This window comes from Diplotaxodon limnothrissa, linkage group LG11, assembly GCF_057381915.1.
Source record: "Diplotaxodon limnothrissa isolate DT_005_m linkage group LG11, D_limnothrissa_male_GT1.1, whole genome shotgun sequence".
Classification (NCBI taxonomy): Eukaryota; Metazoa; Chordata; class Actinopteri; order Cichliformes; family Cichlidae; genus Diplotaxodon; species Diplotaxodon limnothrissa.
The window spans coordinates 14291084-14309815 of NC_140606.1; the positions used below are offsets into that span (position 1 = coordinate 14291084).

Below are 18732 nucleotides of genomic sequence, written 5' to 3' on the forward strand. Positions count from 1 at the left end.
CATTTAAGCTTTCATAATAATCAATAAAAAATGTAATTACATTATTAACCATTATTATAAGTTTCATTAAGTTATAACTGGTGAAAAACTACCCGAGGTTGGCAATGTCCCAAGATAGGGCTTGCACTTCTCACCACTGAAATCCAATAGGCCAGATAATTTAGTTTTAAAGATCTAATTAGTGATTTTGCTAAAAAGAAAATGTGCCAAGTGGTATGTTACTGAGGAATAAACTCCATCATCATCTATACATTATCATTATTGATTTATTATATTATTATTTGCATTTATTATATTATGATTTTTTTAAGATTTCTTAACACTTACGATTTTTTTGGCCTTCATGTTTTGAACCATTACACTGTAAATTAGGAAATCTGATGCTTTGTGTCCGTTACTGCAAATAAAACATGGCTCCAATGAATTGTTCAGTTGTCTTTATCGTAAGCAGTTTCTAAATGTGAGCCTTACAAAGCTAGGATTGCCTTTTGACGCCCTTTTATGCAATAAATGAAACAAAGTAGATTTATTTACTTATATTAAAATCAATCATTCACGAGGGAGATGGGTTAAGAAAGGAAGCAGGGCCACAGATTATTTATACATACAGTCCATAGTTTTGCGCTAAAGGCCCCCGGAACCAATTGTTAGGTTCCTACAGTAAGTAGAGCATTGTCGGATGCATTCCGAGGTGGAGCTAAGCTTACTTCCGTTTGTCATTCAGCTAGAGAGCTGCTGGATACATGGTGTGTCGCTTGTCAGGTATTTAAAACGCAGTAACGTTCTCCTTTTCTCTTTAAAAAGTCTTGATACGTCAAAACAAGGAAAGAAATGAGATTCGTAATCACAACATAGGAAAAGAAGGTGCCGGAGGGTTTGTTACCTGGATGTCGCGGTGTGTCCGCACAGGGTGTGCGGGATGTAGCTTAGCCAGCTAATGCACTGGTTATTCATTTCCTTTAGGACCCTACACTACTCTGTAGCTCTGCTAATATTCATATAAAATACACAAGCTAAACGACTCACTCAGAGACGGCAGACTGTCTTTGAATTTTTAACATTTTAAATTCCCGCGATCAGTGCAGTGTCATCAGTGAGGAGTTGATATTAAAATACTTTTACAGTAAAGAAGTAAACGCTGGCTAAGGTTTAAATGGTGCTGAATGAACCAAAAACCCAGTGACGGTAAATACAGCAGATATTATTAAACTGTAACTGATAGTAATTCAAACCCGTAAGTGAGCTATTTCGAACTTTTTGTCTGCTGCGGGAGTGAGCAGCTTTTCTGTGTTTTAAATCACTATAGTATCATATATAATTAAAGAGATGTTTTCTCTTGTTTTCTAACACAGTAAGTGGTTTTACTGACTTAAACTAATGCAATTGTTTCCCCCAGTCTTTGATCATTCTCTCTCTTTCTCTCTCTGCAGGAAGCTGCATTTTGTGACGAGACATCATGACACTTTTTCACTTTGGGAACTGCTTTGCTCTGGCCTATTTTCCGTACTTTATAACCTACAAGTGCAGCGGCCTGTAAGTGTCTGTGTGAATCAGTCAGTAATGCTTGACGGTACAAGATTTAAATGCAGTTACAAGTAACACACTCATACATGGGCTCACATAGACCCTTCTTTCACATTCTTCTTCTTCTTTGTGGTAACATATGTTGCCAGACTGGGAAGTGTCTGCTAATAATCTTCTTAGAAATGTTCGAGCTTTTGGAGAGGGTCCACATAATCCTCTTAGACCTGCATAGTGTGCATAGTACGTTCATTAAAGGCATAATGTAAACCCTTTCTCTCACCATTACTGCATGGATATATTAAAGCTCTGTTCATCTAATTCAGGCATGTCAAATTCATTTTAAATGATGTGCTATATTCAGCCCACGTTGATTTTAAGCAGGCTGGACCAGTGAAAGTACATAATGAATATGTAAAATTACAGAATAATTTCTATTAGTTGATTGCCAAGACTAATTATAAAAAATATAAGTTTCATTAATTTACAGAAGTTTTTTATTTTTAAAACTGTGGCCTCATTGTTTGTTTGGTTTTTTAAACATAATATAATAGATGGTGGAAAAACAGAAACCTTTGTCTATTAATTGTTTGTCAATTAATTTCGGGGTGTCAAACATATGGTGCGAGGGCCAGATGCAAGTTGACACAGTAAATGTAAATGGACTGGTTCTTATATAGCGTAAATGAACAAAAACTTTGTCTTTTAGAATTACAGGGTATTCTAGGCTATGAGCTACTATTACATTTTCTGTACAATTATGCATTTATTCCTTAATTTAAGCACTTTAAAAGAAATATTAAGCTATTTAAGAGGTTAAATGCACAAAGGGAGGTTTCACTGGTCCAACCCACTTAAGATGCAAGTGAGCTGTATAATACCATTCATACTATACAAATTACTTTTGTATAGTATGAATGGTAAGCTGTTTTTTTATTGATATGGAAAGCTGTTAAATGTATGAAAATGCATAATAATAAGTTCATAATCTAAGCTGTTCAGTGGGCTCAATTGGAGTTTTTTGCTGGGGCTATTCTGGCCCCGGGCCTTATGTTTGACCCTCTTGAACAAATGTTCTCTGTTTAGCTCGGAGTACAATGCCTTCTGGAGATGTGTCCAAGCTGGAGCAACGTACCTGTTTGTCCAACTTTGTAAGGTGAGACATTTTTTGTGGTTATGAAAATGGATCATATTTTTTTGAGGCAGGAAAAAAAGCACAAAGTTAACATAAGTAAGTTTGGGTTTCAGATGCTGTTTCTAGCCACATTTTTTCCCACGTGGGAGGGAGGAGTAGGAGCGTATGACTTTGTAGGGGTGAGTGTTTAATGACAGTAACAACACCAAAAAGGAAGATAATCGTTCTTGTCATGTGTATATCATTAGAGAAAGGAAAGCATACAGAATACCAGCTTTAGCATTAGGCTGTAATGTTCTTGTTTGCGTTTCAGGAATTCATGAAAGCCACAGTGGACCTGGCAGACCTTTTAGGCCTCCATCTCGTTATGTCTCGCAACGCTGGCAAAGGAGAATACAAGATCATGGTGGCTGCCATGGGCTGGGCAACAGCAGAGCTCGTGATGTCGAGGTTAGCACTAACGTCTCATTTTATCAAAATGTGCTACACATCTACACAACAGGGGCTCATTCTGCATGTACGATCACACGATTAAAGTCTTTAATGTGCTGTCACAGTGAAGTTTGCATAAGCTCAAACAAGCTCAGGAGACGTTTTCTGTAGCATAAGCAGCATTACGTGAGGACCTGAAACCGTGTTGCTTAACCATGGCTGTGCCGTTCTTGTGAGAGGAACTGGTTTTAATCGAGCCAGTGATAACGGGAGGATTTAAGGGGAAGGAAAATAGCTCAGTCATTAAAATCCCTTTGCCTGCTCATTTCTTTTAGAAAGATGTCACTTAAATAAATGATATGAAATGCATTCACTGCCCACAGTATATGACACCATTTCACCATGACACCAGCCATTTCTGCTGCCTTGTTTTTAAGTCAGACAACAGTAAAAAAAAAAATCCTACATAACATTTAAGTAATATTTAAAGCTGATAACTTTAAATATTACTTAAATCCGTAACCTGTTTTATATTGTTTTTTTTTTATAGTATTTCATTTTTAAATTTTACTTTGTGGCCACATGTCTGTGAAAGGCTCTTTATAAATAAATGTTATTTACCTTGAATATTAACGGAGTACATAAGAAAACATGTAAATGATAACTTAATTAACATGATGGACACAGAAGTTGCAACAGTTAATGAATATCTTACTGCAGCATGCTTTTTGATTATTAGTTTCCTGTTACTTTTCCCTCACTACAAAGTAAAAGAAAAATATCCAAGACAACTGTTCCTATTAAAAGCGGAACAAACATACCTGTTTCTTCTCTTATCGATAATTTTCAATTTTAAGTTTCTCACAGACTTCTAAAATATTTACTTTTGTCTTTATGACAGGTGGCCTATTTAAGTTTATTAAGAACTGTATATATGTAAAATCATATTATATAATCACCGAGTGAAACATGAAAAACAGGTCCCATAACTCACTATCCTGCTTTTCAGGTGTCTTCCCCTGTGGGTCGGAGCCAGAGGGATTGAGTTTGATTGGAAATACATCCAGATGAGCTTTGACTCAAACATTAGTTTGGTGAGTGACTGCTGCTCTTCTCCCTTTTTAATATTTTCACACTAGTGACTCATCTTGTTTGTAGCGGTTTTACAGAAACATCACAGTAGAAACAATTTGGTCTTTGCATGTTCAGAGAAATTTGAAGTTTAAACGACTTCATTCCTGCGTTTCTTTTCTCTGTTATAATTGGCATTATCGTCATTGTTGTAATATGAGTGATTTTATTCTGGTACATTATTAAGGTACATTACATTGCTACGGCATCAGTGGTATGGATGTTTACACGATACGACCTTCCAAAGAGCTTCAGGCTGCCTGTGACTGTGCTGCTGGCTCTCTGTGTCTATAAGGCCTTCTTAATGGAGTAAGTCTTGGATGTTTCATATTTCATGTTACCATTCTTATATTATATAGGCTTACACAATATAAGAATTATTGTATTTTTACCACATTAAAGTCATTTTTTACCTACAATAATATATTTAACATTTATCTGCCCTGTGTGGGTGTAGCAAGCATATTACTGTATGTACAGTAATATGTTGTATCCTGGACTAACATTGTTATGAAGATGTAGGAACAGCACCGACAGAAGGATATCAGATCACACTTGCAACAATTTGAGTAACTTGAATAACTCGAATACAAAAAAATCCCTGATGCAAATTTTTTGCTTCGGTACTTCATTTAATGCAACAGAGATTGTCTGGGGTACCTGGATGTCCATCATGTGCATGCACAGAGGTACCAACAGACTGTTTCTGTTGTGGTACCTCTGTGCATGCAGGTACTACAAAGTTACATGTGCAACCTGGGTGCAGGGGAAGAGCAGCAGCCAGCAGTCGTCTCCTTTTCATTGTTTCACCTTTAAGCGCATACTGTGTATGTTGTTACCATTAGCTAGCTGCAGTGCTTACCACCTGTGCCAGTAGCCTCGATCCTTCAGTTGGAGCTCATTTTTTCTCTCCCAGAGGCTTCATAGATCACAACTCTCTGCACTCTGTTACTCAGAGTCGTGACAAAATGACAGGAGATGCAGTTGGGTGCAGTGACTGTCCAGGTGTTTCACATTGCCTGCAGCAGTTATCCAGAATGCATAGAACCCTAGTTATATTTGTAACTCTGATTTTACATCAAAGCCAAACGTCCAACTTAGGTGGGAGTGCATTAGTCCACCAGTGATGCTCCAACAATATAAATCTAGGAGGTGTAGGATTCATGAAAGGCATCAGCACAAAGCCTGTAATATTTATCAATTTTAAAAATTATTACAAATAATGTTCGTAAAATCATAAAATAAAAAGTCTGTAAAAAATACCTGAAATAGCTTTTAGGAAAAAATATTTTTGACTCGATAAACTGTTGCTTTATTGTTTGAAATTAGTTTTTGGGATTGATCTGCTGTTGAGTTCATGGGATTCATATACCGTACTTTCTGGACCATAAGCCGCTACTTTTTCCCTAGGTTTTGAGCCATGAGGCTTATACAAAGGTGCGGCTATTCTGTGGATTTTTCTTCCACCACTAGGGGGACTCTAACCAGAATTAGAATAAAAAACAAGATAGATGAAAAATCAATGCAAAGAAGAATACACTACTTTTTCTTTAGCAGATAGAACACGCACAACAAATTACCAACTGGTAATTATTTTCAAATCCTCGCCCCTTCATCATGGAAACCACACGAAGAAGTTCGTATGATGCAAGTTTTAAGTTGAAGGCCATCGATCTTGCTATCCAGGAGGGAAACCGCGCTGCTGCATGCAAGCTTAGCGTCAATGAGTCTATGGTGAGACGTTGGAGGCGGCAGCGGGAAGAGCTCATGCAATGCCAAAAGTCGAGAAAAGCTTTCAGAGGACATAAAAGCAGGTGGCCTGAACTTGAAAATGTCCTGGAGGAATGGGTGAACACACTGAGAGCAGGTGGCCGAGGTGTATCCACTGTACAGATCCGACTGAAAGCCAAAACAATCGCCCGCGAAATGAATATTAAAGATTTCAAAGGTGGGCCGTCATGGTGTTTCAGATTTATGAAACGTAAAAACCTGTCCGTCAGGGCACGGACCACTCTCTGTCAGCAACTCCCCCCTGACTATCAGGAAAAAGTTGAAAACTTCCACAAATTCGTTGAAAAAAAGATACAAGAAAACTCCATCGGACCAGACGATATAATCAATATGGATGAAGTACCTTTAACATTTGATCTGCCTCTGACTAGGACCGTTAACAAGACAGGTGCATCATCCGTGTTGTTGAAAACAACAGGCCATGAGAGGACGCACTTCACCTGCGTTCTGGCATGCACGGCATCCGGACAAAAACTTCCACCAATGGTGATTTTTAAGCGCATAACTATGCCGAAAGAACAACTCCCGAAAGGCATAGTGGTCAAAGTTAACACCAAAGGGTGGATGATAGAAGGTCTAATGAAGGAATGGTTAACGGAGTGCTATGGGAAGCGCCCGGGAGGATTTTTTCACCGGAAAAAAGCACTGCTTGTTTTGGATAGCATGAGGGCCCACATCACAGATTCTGTGAAAGCAGCGATCAAGAAAACAAACTCCATTCCAGCTGTGATTCCTGGAGGTACAACAAAGTTTTTGCAGCCACTTGACATCAGTGTAAATCGGGCATTTAAAGCTGCACTACGGGTTGAGTGGGAGACTTGGATGACAAGCGGTGAAAAGTCATTCACAAAAACTGGCCGCATGCGAAAAGCATCCTTTTCTGATGTCTGTCAGTGGATCCTAACAGCGTGGAGTGCTGTGAAAGAATCCACCATCACCAATGGGTTCCGAAAGGCTGGACTGCTGCGCGAAGAGAGTGGCGCACCTTCAGAGCCAACTTCACCGGAGGATGACAGTGACACGGAGAGCGAGACTGATGGAGACAGATGTGATGAAGCGCTTCTGAGCCTGTTCAACTCCGACACTGAAGAAGACTACTTCATGGGTTTCAGCGAAGATGATTAAAGTGACATGTGGTTTCAAATACAGGAAAAATGGAGGTAAATAAATAGCGGTTATTTTCTCTTGGTTCTGTTACGTTTTAATCAGCAAAGTTGCTGCCGTGTTAAAAGGCATTGTTCGGAAAGAATCTGTTCAGGTACATACTTGTACATTTGCACTACAAGATTGTTCTGTACATGCAGTAAATATCTATTTTTTCATCATAGATATCTGCGGCTTATAGCTGGGTGCGGCTTGTATATCTTTTTTTTTTAAATTTTTTAAAAATAGAGCGGATGCGGCTTATATACAGGTGCGCTCTATTGTCCAGAAAGTACGGTAATAATGAGACATTTTTGAGAAAACAAAGCATGGAGTGGAGCTACACTCTCAAACTTATACATAGCTTCCTAAGTTTTCCATTAAAAAAAGTAAAACATATTTAGAAATATCTTTTCTTTTTCTTTTTTTAAAATTGGAGACATAATTACTAATAGAAATATGGTTCCGGAATCAAAATGATCTGTTTCCATAATTTTTACTGGTTAAAATAAGTGAAAAATTGTTGCAGTACAACTGCAGGATTTGTGGACTTAAATACACTTTAAATGAAGAGAAATTATTTAAAGATGTGGCAGCAGAAGATAAGATAAGCTAAGATAAAACTTTATTAATAATCCCTCGGGTGGGTTCCTCTGGGAAATTCGGTTTCCAAAAGCACAGCACCGACAAAAGTTACAGTTACAGAATATTATATATATATATATATATATATATTAGAGCTGGGCGATAGAACGATAACGATATGTATCGCGATATAACTTTTTCTCGATAGAAAAATTAAACTATCGCGATAGACCTCGCCGCTCTTGTCCTCTTAAAAAAAAAGAAAGAAAAAAAAAGGTCAGCCAATCCAAATTAAGTAGCGCAGAGCCGAACCAATCACAGCCGCAACGTCACGTGACTTGTTACGTACAGCACAAGTGCCAAGCCGCACATGTGTATTTGTTTGGGAAGCAGCCAGCCACCGTTCCGCCCGGGTAATGGAGGAAATGAGTGTGCTGACTAGAAAAATCAACCGAGCGTGACCGAAGAGAAAACAGATGATGGTTCCAACGCCGGAGAGATTGTCGAACGGAAGAGCCACAGAAGTTCCGTAGTGTGAAGGTATTTCGGCTATTTCAAGTCTGACAAAAAAACAGAGTAGCTGCACTGTAAATTGTGCCGAAAGCGAGTCTGGAAATACAATAAACTGGTGCATGCGCAGATTTTTCTATGCGTTTGCACCTTTCGTCCACACGTAAACGGCGTTTTTGGTCACTGAAAACGAAGATTTTTGAAAACTCAGTTTTTGCATTTACGTGTGGACCAGAAAAACGGAGAAAACGCAGCGTCAAAGGTGTGCGCCTTTTTTGACGTCACACTGTGCGCCACGTTATTGTTTCAGTGAAATGAATTTCTACAATACTGTTAATTCTACTCTCTGCAGTGTTTAAATGCTTACATATACACACAGTTACTGTCCCTCCACACATACGACTCGGTTCTGCTTCTATGCCCCAGCTTTGTTTACTTTTTCCCACCGAGGCTTCTAGACTTCTGATTGGCCAACATTTCTGCACGGTTAGGAATCTAGCGCCACCTGCTGCTTTGGCATGTTCATAGCAGCGTTTTCCTTCATTTCTGCCTTTATGTGTGGACGGGATTATTTTTTAAAACGAAAACGGAAAATCTCCGTTTTCAAAAATACCCGTGTACGTGTGGACGTAGCCTCAGTCTCTGACTGGAAGCGCTAATTCATCATTCGGCTTTTGTCAGACTAAAGTAACTGTTACAACTGTTTGAAAAGCTCAGCTATACAACAAGGAGAGATTGAGAATTTCCTTTTAGTTCTCAGTTTATTTGATATTGACAAAAGTTAGTCAGTTTTGTCTGTTCTTCTGTAAAACAAACTAAGATTTATTTTTAGAATTAATATTTTGTTTCTAAGTGGAATTGACAGTTTAGTCTGTTTTGTTTGTTCTATTTTGAAACTTAAACGCTTTAGCGGCTGCCTTTAGTGTAGTTTGCAATATTTGCCTTTATTTATCTGAAAAAGTCTCATGTTCCTTAAGTACATCTACCCTGTTGAACTTATTATGGGAAATAAATATTTAAATAAAAACAAGCTGCTGATTATTTCACATTTTACTTGTGAGCAACGGCACATTTAAATCTTACAAATATAGTTATTTGGCTGATATCGTGATAGATATCGTTATCGCCTGAAATGAAAAAAACATATCGTGATATGAAAAAGTCTTATATCGCCCAGCTCTAATATATATATATATATATATATATATATATATATATATACACACATATACAGAGACATATATAAATAAAATAGACGAAGGGGATAAATAGAATAAATAGGAATAAAAATACAAGTGAATTGCACATTTCAAGTATTGAGAAAGCCTTTGTGAAGCACAAGATAGCAGTACAACACTGGACAAGTATATGACCTAATATTTTTATATATAAAGGACATAATTTGCAGGTAATTGGAAGAATTGCTAACTTGCATGTTGTGCACCATAAGTGCTAAATTCTCCAATGAATGACTTCACAGTTTGGCATCTTTAGAAACTCTTGCAAAGAAAAGTTTCTTGTTCTGTTGGTGTGAGTGGAGTGAGTAGAAAATGGGGTCAGAGTTTGAATAAATGTTTTGAATATACTAATTATCCCTCTGTGTGTTTGAGCAGTGTTGTTTTGCTCTTTTAATTTGAAACTTACACACATTTTCCCTGGTTTTGTCTTCAGGTTGTTCGTTCATGTCTTCCTGTTGGGCAGCTGGACAGTGTTGCTGGTGAAAGCCGTGCTGACTGGGGCCATCTCTCTGTGCTCACTTTTCCTCTTTGTCACTCTGGTTCACTCCAACTAAATAACCCTAACCCCCCACCGGGCCAAAGCCTTTGACAGTCTTTCTGGTCCTGATAGGACCGGGGTTGTCCTGAATCAGGAGCTGACACCACATCAGTCTTGCTGTCACCATACAACATTCAAGATGGCTGAAAAACTACAGTTGATATTGAGCAGAAGTTGGGCAGGTCTGCCTGGAACACTTACCAGTGCTCCCAGTTTATTGTGATGAACCCATTGTTAAAAACTGTGTGTGCTTTCAGTCCATCTGTTGAAGCTGCAGAGCTGCGGTGGTGACATCAGAAGGCTTCTGTAATACGATTGGCTTACCTAAGCTGTGTTGGTTTCATGGAAATGTGACTTTTATATCAAATGAATCAAGACTTAGTTAACAGCATATTTAGTTTTAAATGTTTTCCAGCATTAATGCTCAACGTAAGAAGTTTAATATATAACAAATAAATGACATCAGTAGTTTGTTTGCCCACATGTGTCTTTTTGTTTGTATAAAAGTAGTAAAAACATGCATTCTAGGACTTTTTTTTTTCTAATTATTGAAAAGACTTGAGGTCTAAATAAAAAATCAGAAATGCCTTGTTGTAAAATTAATGACAGGTTCTGTGATTTTGACATGAATAAATGTCTTTGTATTCTTTCTCTCAACTGTCCTTTAACAATCAGCCTAATTTGTTTTTAATAAAGCACAGTTGCAGCTATCTCAAGAAAACAATCTAAGCATTGTTTCCTTGGTTTCTTTTGTATTCAAAGATTCACACTTTGGGCTTTGCAGGCATTAACCGATCATCGGGTTAAAAATCACTTTAGAGTAACTCTCATTTTCTGTTTTTCATCTTTTTAATTGAATTTGTTCATGACCAGCACGGTGGGTGCCGTGGTTACCACTTTTTGGGTTTGTTTTTTTTTAAAAATAGTTTTATTGAGAAAGAGGAATATACATTATTCGTTCACAGTTACAATACAAGCTGTTCCCCGCACACACGTTAAAAAAAATACAGTTTTAAAAAATTCATTAAAAGGGGGGGGGGATAATATTAATCAGCTGGTAAAACGTTCAGTGACTTGCAATAGTTGACAAAGGAGCCCCAGACACGATATATTCGGCCTTTGCTGCTAGGCCTATCTTTTGCAATTTTAAGAAATGACATAACATCTCGAAACCAAAAAGAAACTGAAGGTGTCTTTGAAGATTTCCAATGGATTAAGATACAACGTCTAGCCCAGAGGTCGACAACCCGCGGCTCTTTAGTCTTCATTTTGCGGCTCTGGGTGGTTTGGGAAAATAAATTAGAAGTATTTAGCTGAAGTGTATTTTATTTGTGTTTAGTTCTTTTTTTTAACTTGTAGTTCTAAATTGGAAGATTGTGATTTTGAAATATAAAAATAAAATTATATCTTATTTTTTCGTCGCTCAAAATAGGGCTTTGGAGCGTGATGTCACACTCGCGGAAGCCGGTGTACCCGCAGAAACGCCGTGCATTCAGGGGCGGAGCGTGGGGGTGGCTTACTGGGCTTAAGCCTGGGTTGTTTTGTCAGAAGCAACCCAGGGTCTTTTGGAATGTAATTTTTTCATAGTTAGATGCCTGGCTGACAACTGTATAAAAGAAAAAGTACACACAATATTCGAAGCACATAGTGCACACTGTGGGAATTTACGACTGTGCGTGAATCCCCCCTGATATTGGTATGATCCGAGCTCAGGCACTAAGCGACTGAGCGAGAGGGCGGGGCAGCTGCTGCCTGCGAGTGCGCTGTTGGAGAAACGGAGCCAGCCATACTAAGGAGAGCTTAAGTTTGACCAGGTACCAAAGCAAATCATTAGTACCGTACAAATAATGTAAATATGACGGTGCATCACGAAAGATTGATATGAAACTGATCACTTGACCAATATTACGTTACTTGCTGTTCAAGTGAATCAACAAATGGCGAAATGAAAAGCCGAACAAATGCTATTTTTTTTTAGAGAGTCTTAGCTTACGTGTGTTTATTCCATATTTTCACTACCCTCCCCGACTAAATCGGTTTCAGTTATGTACTGAAATATAAGAATGGACATTAGAGGGTTCTTTCAAAGAAAAAACTCAGGTAGTATTTTATATATTATGCTTTGTAAGTTGTTCAGTATATTTCTATGCAAAACAAGAGGGATTTCAGTACACAGCAGGATATTCACATTTGTAACCAGATATTTACATACACTTTAGGGAGAAAACATAAAACATTTTTACTGTACAACATCAATTTAGAGTAAACTTTTGTTTTAGATAAATATTGAAATATCTTTTGAATTAGTTAAATGTCAGAATAAAGAGAGACAGAGCTGTCTATTTTTTATCACTTTGATCAAATTTAGGAGTCCATGTACACTAAGTTTATTGTTAATTAATAAGAAAACTGCAGACGATTCCATTCTGAGCTGAAGAAGCTTCTGATAGGTTAGTAGAGTCCATGTGAGTAAATTGGTGGCACAGCTGTGGATGCATATAAGGCAAAACACAGAGCCTGTTTCTTTGACATGGGAAAATCAAGAGATATCAACCAAAACACCAGGAAAAGAATCGTGGAGCTCCATAAGTGTGGCTCAGTTTGAATACAATTTGGTGCCATTTACAATTAAGAAATACAGATAGTTTCTCTCTTTACTCTTAAAGTTAACAAATATGTTTTTTATATTTATCAATCTAAAAAAAAAAATTTAGTCTGATTTTATGTTACAATTAAAAAAGTGTTTTTATCTGAAGAGTTTGTAAATATCTGGTTTCAACTGTATATTTGATGATTGTCAGCACAGAGGGAGAGAGAGGAACAGAGAGGGAGAGAGAGGAACAGAGAGGGAGAGAGAGGAGCAGAGAGGGAGAGAGAGGAACAGAGAGGGAGATGGAGAATGAGGACAGAACAGAGATGGAACAAGAGCAGGTGAGACACACATGTTAGTCAAATGGTTGTTTACCAAAAGTATCACCGTATTATAGGTACTCATGTATCTCGTACCTAGTGTTTCTTTTTAGGTTTGTTACGTTTCAAACTCTATTAAGTTATACAGGCTTGTTTGCACAACAAGGCTAAATAATTATATAAACTTTTCTGAATCTAAATAGTGGACTTTGGTAGAATTTTAAAAAAATAAGTGTAGTGCAGGTCTATGATGATTTTTAGTGCTGCTATCATCTAGTTCTGATTCTGGTTCTGTCTTTGTTAAATCCTCAGTAGTCCTGATTTTGAACTGTTGTAGTCCTGTTTTAGTTCTGGATCAGTTCTGGGTCTGGTTGAATTGGGGTTTAGTCCGCCTGTCTTGATACAGCCCCGACATTGTTCTGCCTTGCTGCTTAATTAAAAAACTAGTTTAAGGTGTCCTGCATATGTGATATATATTTTTCCTATATGAAGCCATTCTTTTTTGAACAAAACTCGAAACAGAGCCAATTAATCTTTCAGTCATTTCTAAACCCCCCCCCCCCAAAAAAAAAAAAAAAAAAATCCCACATGCATACTACCCTTTAGGGCTAAGCCCTGGGTGTTTCAAATGTCTGGCTCCGCCTCTGCGTGCATTTATCGAGACTTTCAACCCCAGGTAGGCCAATTATGGATCTTCGGATCCACATTATGTCAGCAGCCATTCTCCACTGTGAACTATGTTAAAAACAAACACAGCTCACACCCCACAGATGACAGCTTACAGTCCTGCTTAAAGATGAAAGCCCCACCGCTTTTCACACACGATTGCTGTACGCATACAGCCGGCTGTAGCTTTTCAACAGCAGAGAGAGCACAGACTTTAAGGCAGCGAGGCGTGATTGCGGGTCCCGCTCAGGTGCGTCCGCCTCCCCTGCAGCGGCGCTCCAGACCACGCCCCGCCACACACATTAACCAGGTTAATACATATTTAGGCAGAATTTTGCAAATATCTTTTTTTTTTTTTTTTTTTAGCAGCATAGTGCTTTTTTTTCAATTATTTTTTAAAAGTCAGGTCAAGGCTCCAAAAGCCCAAAGACGATATAAGGGTGGCGGCTCACAACAGTTTTGTTTGCTACATGGATCATTTTAGTTAAGCTGGGTGTCTTTCCTTTTGTTATATTTCTTTAAGAGTTCAAAATGTGTTATTTACGGTGGCCCCTAGAGACAAAGCAGTACAAACTCCAAAACACATGCAAACCCCAAAGCACATGTAAATTCCAAAACACAACGAAGTGCAAAATAAACGGCAAGTTTGTCTGTATGGGACGGTCTAGTCTCCGTCGTGCTTCCCAGGTTGCCTAGCAACCATGATACTAACCGCTGGAAACGTGTCATACAACTTTGTTTGACAGAAATGAGGGAGAACATGTTTTGTTCATTTGTTTGTTTGTTTCTACAAGAGCTTTGTGTGATTTGATAAGTATCTGAGGCTGAGACCACAGGACAGTAAAACATGATTTTTGGGCTTCATTTCTGTACTGAACAGTCATTTAAGATTAGTTAGTAAATAACAATTAGCTAATGTTGTTCATGAGACTAAAGTCATATCACTTTGGTAATGTAAATATAATATGGCCAATATTATAGTTATTATATTAATCATTATTAGCTATTACAGCAGTGAACATGAACTCTGTCAAATACTGAGCTTCAGTACAGATTCAAGTTGCAGTTATTTATGTCTTATCACCTTAAATCTTCACTCAAAGACAAGTATCTTTGACAGTGCATATATAGGTGTATCATATATAAGAGACAAATGTTGTTCCTTCAGTATGTTGGCATTACTAAATTTGGCTCATTGCTTACATATATTTATAAAAAGAAAATGTACAAGCTGTGATAACTGTTTCTGATAAAATGAAGAGTAGACTGATATATGAAATATTCCTTTATTGGGTGAGAAAATCAGACCATGTCATAACTGCTTTAAGTCATACAGAATAGATATCAGAGCCTTAAACAGGCTGGCTTCTGCTAAATGGGTCAAACTGGGCAGAAAGTATACAAACACATAACATCCTTATAGAATATGATGTAACACTATAGATCAACTTACCTCAGAATATATAAAGCATATAAACAATTACAGCAATATGATGCAACAAACACAGCAGTGCTACTAATCCAAAATACTCAAAGCTTCATAGAACTGAAACAAACATTTGTTTTTAGCTCCATTCTGCTGCTGATACATACTTTAGGTTTCTGAACATTAAACTTGTTGCTGCCTTTCATAGTGTGTAACTTGAAGGCCCTGAGTACTTTCTCCCACACTGAAAACACTGGAATGATCAAATTATTTGACCATTACCTAATAAGACTGATTCAGGACAGACAATTAGTTATTTTAAACTTTTCTAGCAGTCCTTCACAAACAGGGAACAGTCTGTCTATTCTCTCCATCTGTCAGCTGCTGCTGGCTCTTCCTCCTCTTCTTCCTCACACACTGCTGAGTTTGTCCTGGTGGATCATCAGGGGTGCAAAGCCTCACAGATGATATGCAGCAGTGGGTCCCTCAGTCTGTCCTCACTCTGGACACTTGCAGTCGTCACATATGGAAATCAAATGTGTGATAAGCTGCAGGATTCAAACACAAGTGTCACTTATAAATACATGTTCATACTTTTATTACACAATCAGAGAGAAAGAAACAGAGAGAGAGTGCAGGACAGACAGACAGGTGACAGTCTCAGGTGTATACACTGCTACAAAACAGCACAAAAGAAGGAGGATTGTGTTATTACGAAACAAGAAGAGTTCCCAGATGGTACAGTGGACACATGTGTGACTCCTGTGATTAAAGCATCTTTCTTTCAGCGTAACGAGTGAACCGCCAGCTCGTTCAAACACACGTTAAAGTCCGTTTAGCTCGACACCACCGAACAGAGGCAGCAATATAACATAGCTAACATTAACAGTGCAGTGAATCCTGCTTGTGCCGTGATATTCATGACTGCAAACCGAGCAGCATCACTGACTTTCAGCTTGTTGTGTTTGTGGATATATGACTGACTTTAATTATACATAAAATCATCACATTCTCTGTAAGATTAAAGTCAACTATTGAACGGCGTATATTTTGAAGTAAAGGCTTTAAAAACAAGTTAGTACAAACATCGCTAATGTCACATAACTTTCCCGACATGTGGCCAACAGTAATGTTTTAATGTTCTTCATTATAAAAACATTCGCGCACAAATAAGTGACATAATATTCAGTACTTACTTCTGAAAGTTTACTCTTCGGCGGCTCCGTTTCCGCCGTTTTTTTCGGCAAAATTATCCACACTACCGCCGCGCTATGAAATCTGGGATATGTTGGGCCATGAAGGCTACACCGACCCATCCTTAAAATTCAGGGAAATTAAGGACGCATTTGAGGGCCGCATTGTGTTTTGGAATTTGCATGTGTTTTGGAGTTTGCAAGTGTTTTGGAGTTTTTACGTGCTTTGTCTCTAGGGGCCACCGTAGTTATTTACATGAATAAAATGTAGCACTTCATGGATTTCATAAGCAACACACTTTAGTTGCTCTGTGGATTCTTTTAAAAAGCAGTTAAAAACTATTCTGTTCAAACAAGCCTTTTGTTGATCTACGTATTTTATATTCTTTACATTATTTACATTTGATCTTTTACATTGTGTATAATGTTTATTGATTGTATTGTTTATTTTAATATTTGTGTACAGCGCTTTGTGACTGCCTGTCTGTGAAAAGCGCTTAATAAATAAACTTTACTTACTTACTTTAGTTGTTCACACAAAGCATAAAGGTAAAAAAAATATATATATATATACAGTGTTATCTTCATTTTAGATTTCAAAAAGTATTTGCGGCTCCCAGTGTTTTCTTTTGCGTGGAAACCGGGTCCAAGTGGCTCTTTGGGTGTTAAAGGTTGCAGACCCCTGGTCAAATCAAATCAAATCACTTTTATTGTCACATCACATGCGCAGGTACACTGGTACAGTACATATTACTGAATGTGTATACTAAATATGTATATCTACGTGTGTGTGTGTGTGTGCATATATGTGTGTGTGTGTGTGTGTGTGTATACATATTTTACAAATTAAATAGAGTAAAATAAAATAAATATATAAAATATACAGAGGTTGGTAGTTGGATATTGTGCAAAACAAGTGGCATTTATATACAGTATGGAGTGCATAATGTTGAAGTTCCAGTAGTGAAGGTGAGGTGTCTATGAAGTGTTCAGCAGTCTGATGGCCTGGTGGAAAAAGCTGTCTCTCAGTCTGCTGGTACGGGACCGGATACTGCAGAACCTCCTTCCTGATGGAAGTAGTCTGAACAGTTTATGGCTGGGGTGACTGGAGTCCTTGATGATCCTCCCCGCTTTCCTCAGGCACCGCTTCCTGTAGATGTCCTGGAGGGAGGGAAGCTCACCTCCAATTATCCGTTCAGAGCACCGCACTACTCTCCAGAGAGTAGTGCGGTGCTGTTGCCGTACCAGGTGGTGATGCATCCAGTGAGGATGCTCTCAATGGCACAGCGATAGAAGGTCCTCAGGATGCGGGGGCTCATGCCGAATCTTTTCAGTCTCCTGAGAAAGAAGAGGCGCTGCTGCGCCTTCTTCACTGTTTTGTTTGTGTGTACTGACCACATAAGATCCTCAGCCAGATGTACCTCAAGGAACCGGAAGCTGCTCACTCTCTCCACAGCAGCGCCGTTGATGGTGATGGGGGTGTGTACTTCTCTGCACCTCCGGAAGTCCACTATCAACTCCTTTGTCTTTGCGACGTTGAAGGTGAGATGGTTGTCTTGACACCAGTGGGTCAGGGCGCTGACCTCCTCCCTGTAGGCCGTCTCATCACCGTTGGTGATAAGACCCACTACTGTAGTGTCGTCCGCAAACTTTACAATGATGTTAGAGTTTCTAGTGGCCGTGCAGGTGTAGAGTGAGTACAGGAGAGGGCTCAGTACACACCCCTGTGGAGCACCAGTGTTCAGTGTGATGGGGGATGAGGTGATGCTGCCCAGTTTAGCCAAAAGTGATGTAAAGGCTAATATTTTGAGGTGTGTAGGAGTAGTTAGACCAGTATTAACTGGAAGCCCAAAAATAGCCAAAAAAGGGTTCATTCTGACCTGGGTCCCAAGAGTCTTGGAAAGAATAACTAAATAATGGCTCCAGAAGTCATGGAGTCTTGGGCACAGAAAGAACATGTGACTCAGGTCACATGGGGTGGCATGACATCTCTCACACTGATCCACCACTTGTGGGTAGATCTCGGACACGCGAGATTTCGAATAGTAAACCCTGTACAATACCTTGAATAAGTTGTAACCTAGCACCAGTGTTGGGACTAACGCGTTACTTAATAACGCGTTACAGTAACTACGTTATTATTGTGGTAACGAGCACGGTAACTAGTTATTATGCCAAAACCAGGAACGCGTTACTCGTTACTGGGATTTAAATAGGCTCGTTATTCTTTACTTCGTGTGGTGGCTATCGCGGAGCTTCCACAGATTCAATAACATTAGCAAGTGGTGGAGGCCAGCAGGTGGATGAAGGAAAAGGGAGGCAAGAGGAGAGACCCGAAGTGGCCGCTGGTCCGAGAGTGTCAGGTGAACTGAACTTCAGGTAAGAAGTTATGACCTGCAGTCTATCTGAGTCAGATATGAACCAAGTTTAGGTGGAGTTTATTTTCGTTGTGCTGACTTTTTCGTACTGCGTACTAGCTAGCATGATGGAGTTTCTATACAGCTGGGTGGGTG

At 38.8% G+C, this 18732-nt stretch overlaps 1 protein-coding gene across 1 annotated transcript; it reads left to right on the plus strand.

The window, feature by feature from the left end:
- Nucleotides 1-578: 578 nt before the first annotated feature.
- tmem147 (transmembrane protein 147) lies at nucleotides 579-10549 on the plus strand. The gene is made up of 8 exons (XM_085366234.1): nucleotides 579-762; nucleotides 1431-1533; nucleotides 2608-2677; nucleotides 2770-2835; nucleotides 2970-3106; nucleotides 4098-4182; nucleotides 4407-4528; nucleotides 9920-10549. The coding sequence occupies exons 2-8, from the start codon at nucleotides 1457-1459 to the stop codon at nucleotides 10038-10040; spliced, it is 678 nt and encodes a 225-aa protein (XP_085222360.1). The 5' UTR covers nucleotides 579-762; nucleotides 1431-1456; the 3' UTR covers nucleotides 10041-10549.
- Nucleotides 10550-18732: the final 8183 nt, after the last annotated feature.

Excerpts from the sequence above, each read along its gene's own strand:
- tmem147 (XM_085366234.1), top strand. The coding sequence starts at position 1,457 with ATGACACTTTTTCACTTTGGGAACTGCTTTGCTCTGGCCTATTTTCCG. Across the intron at positions 1,534-2,607 it reads ACCTACAAGTGCAGCGGCCT|CTCGGAGTACAATGCCTTCT; the intron begins GTAAGTGTCTGT and ends TTCTCTGTTTAG. Across the intron at positions 4,529-9,919 it reads TATAAGGCCTTCTTAATGGA|GTTGTTCGTTCATGTCTTCC; the intron begins GTAAGTCTTGGA and ends TTTTGTCTTCAG.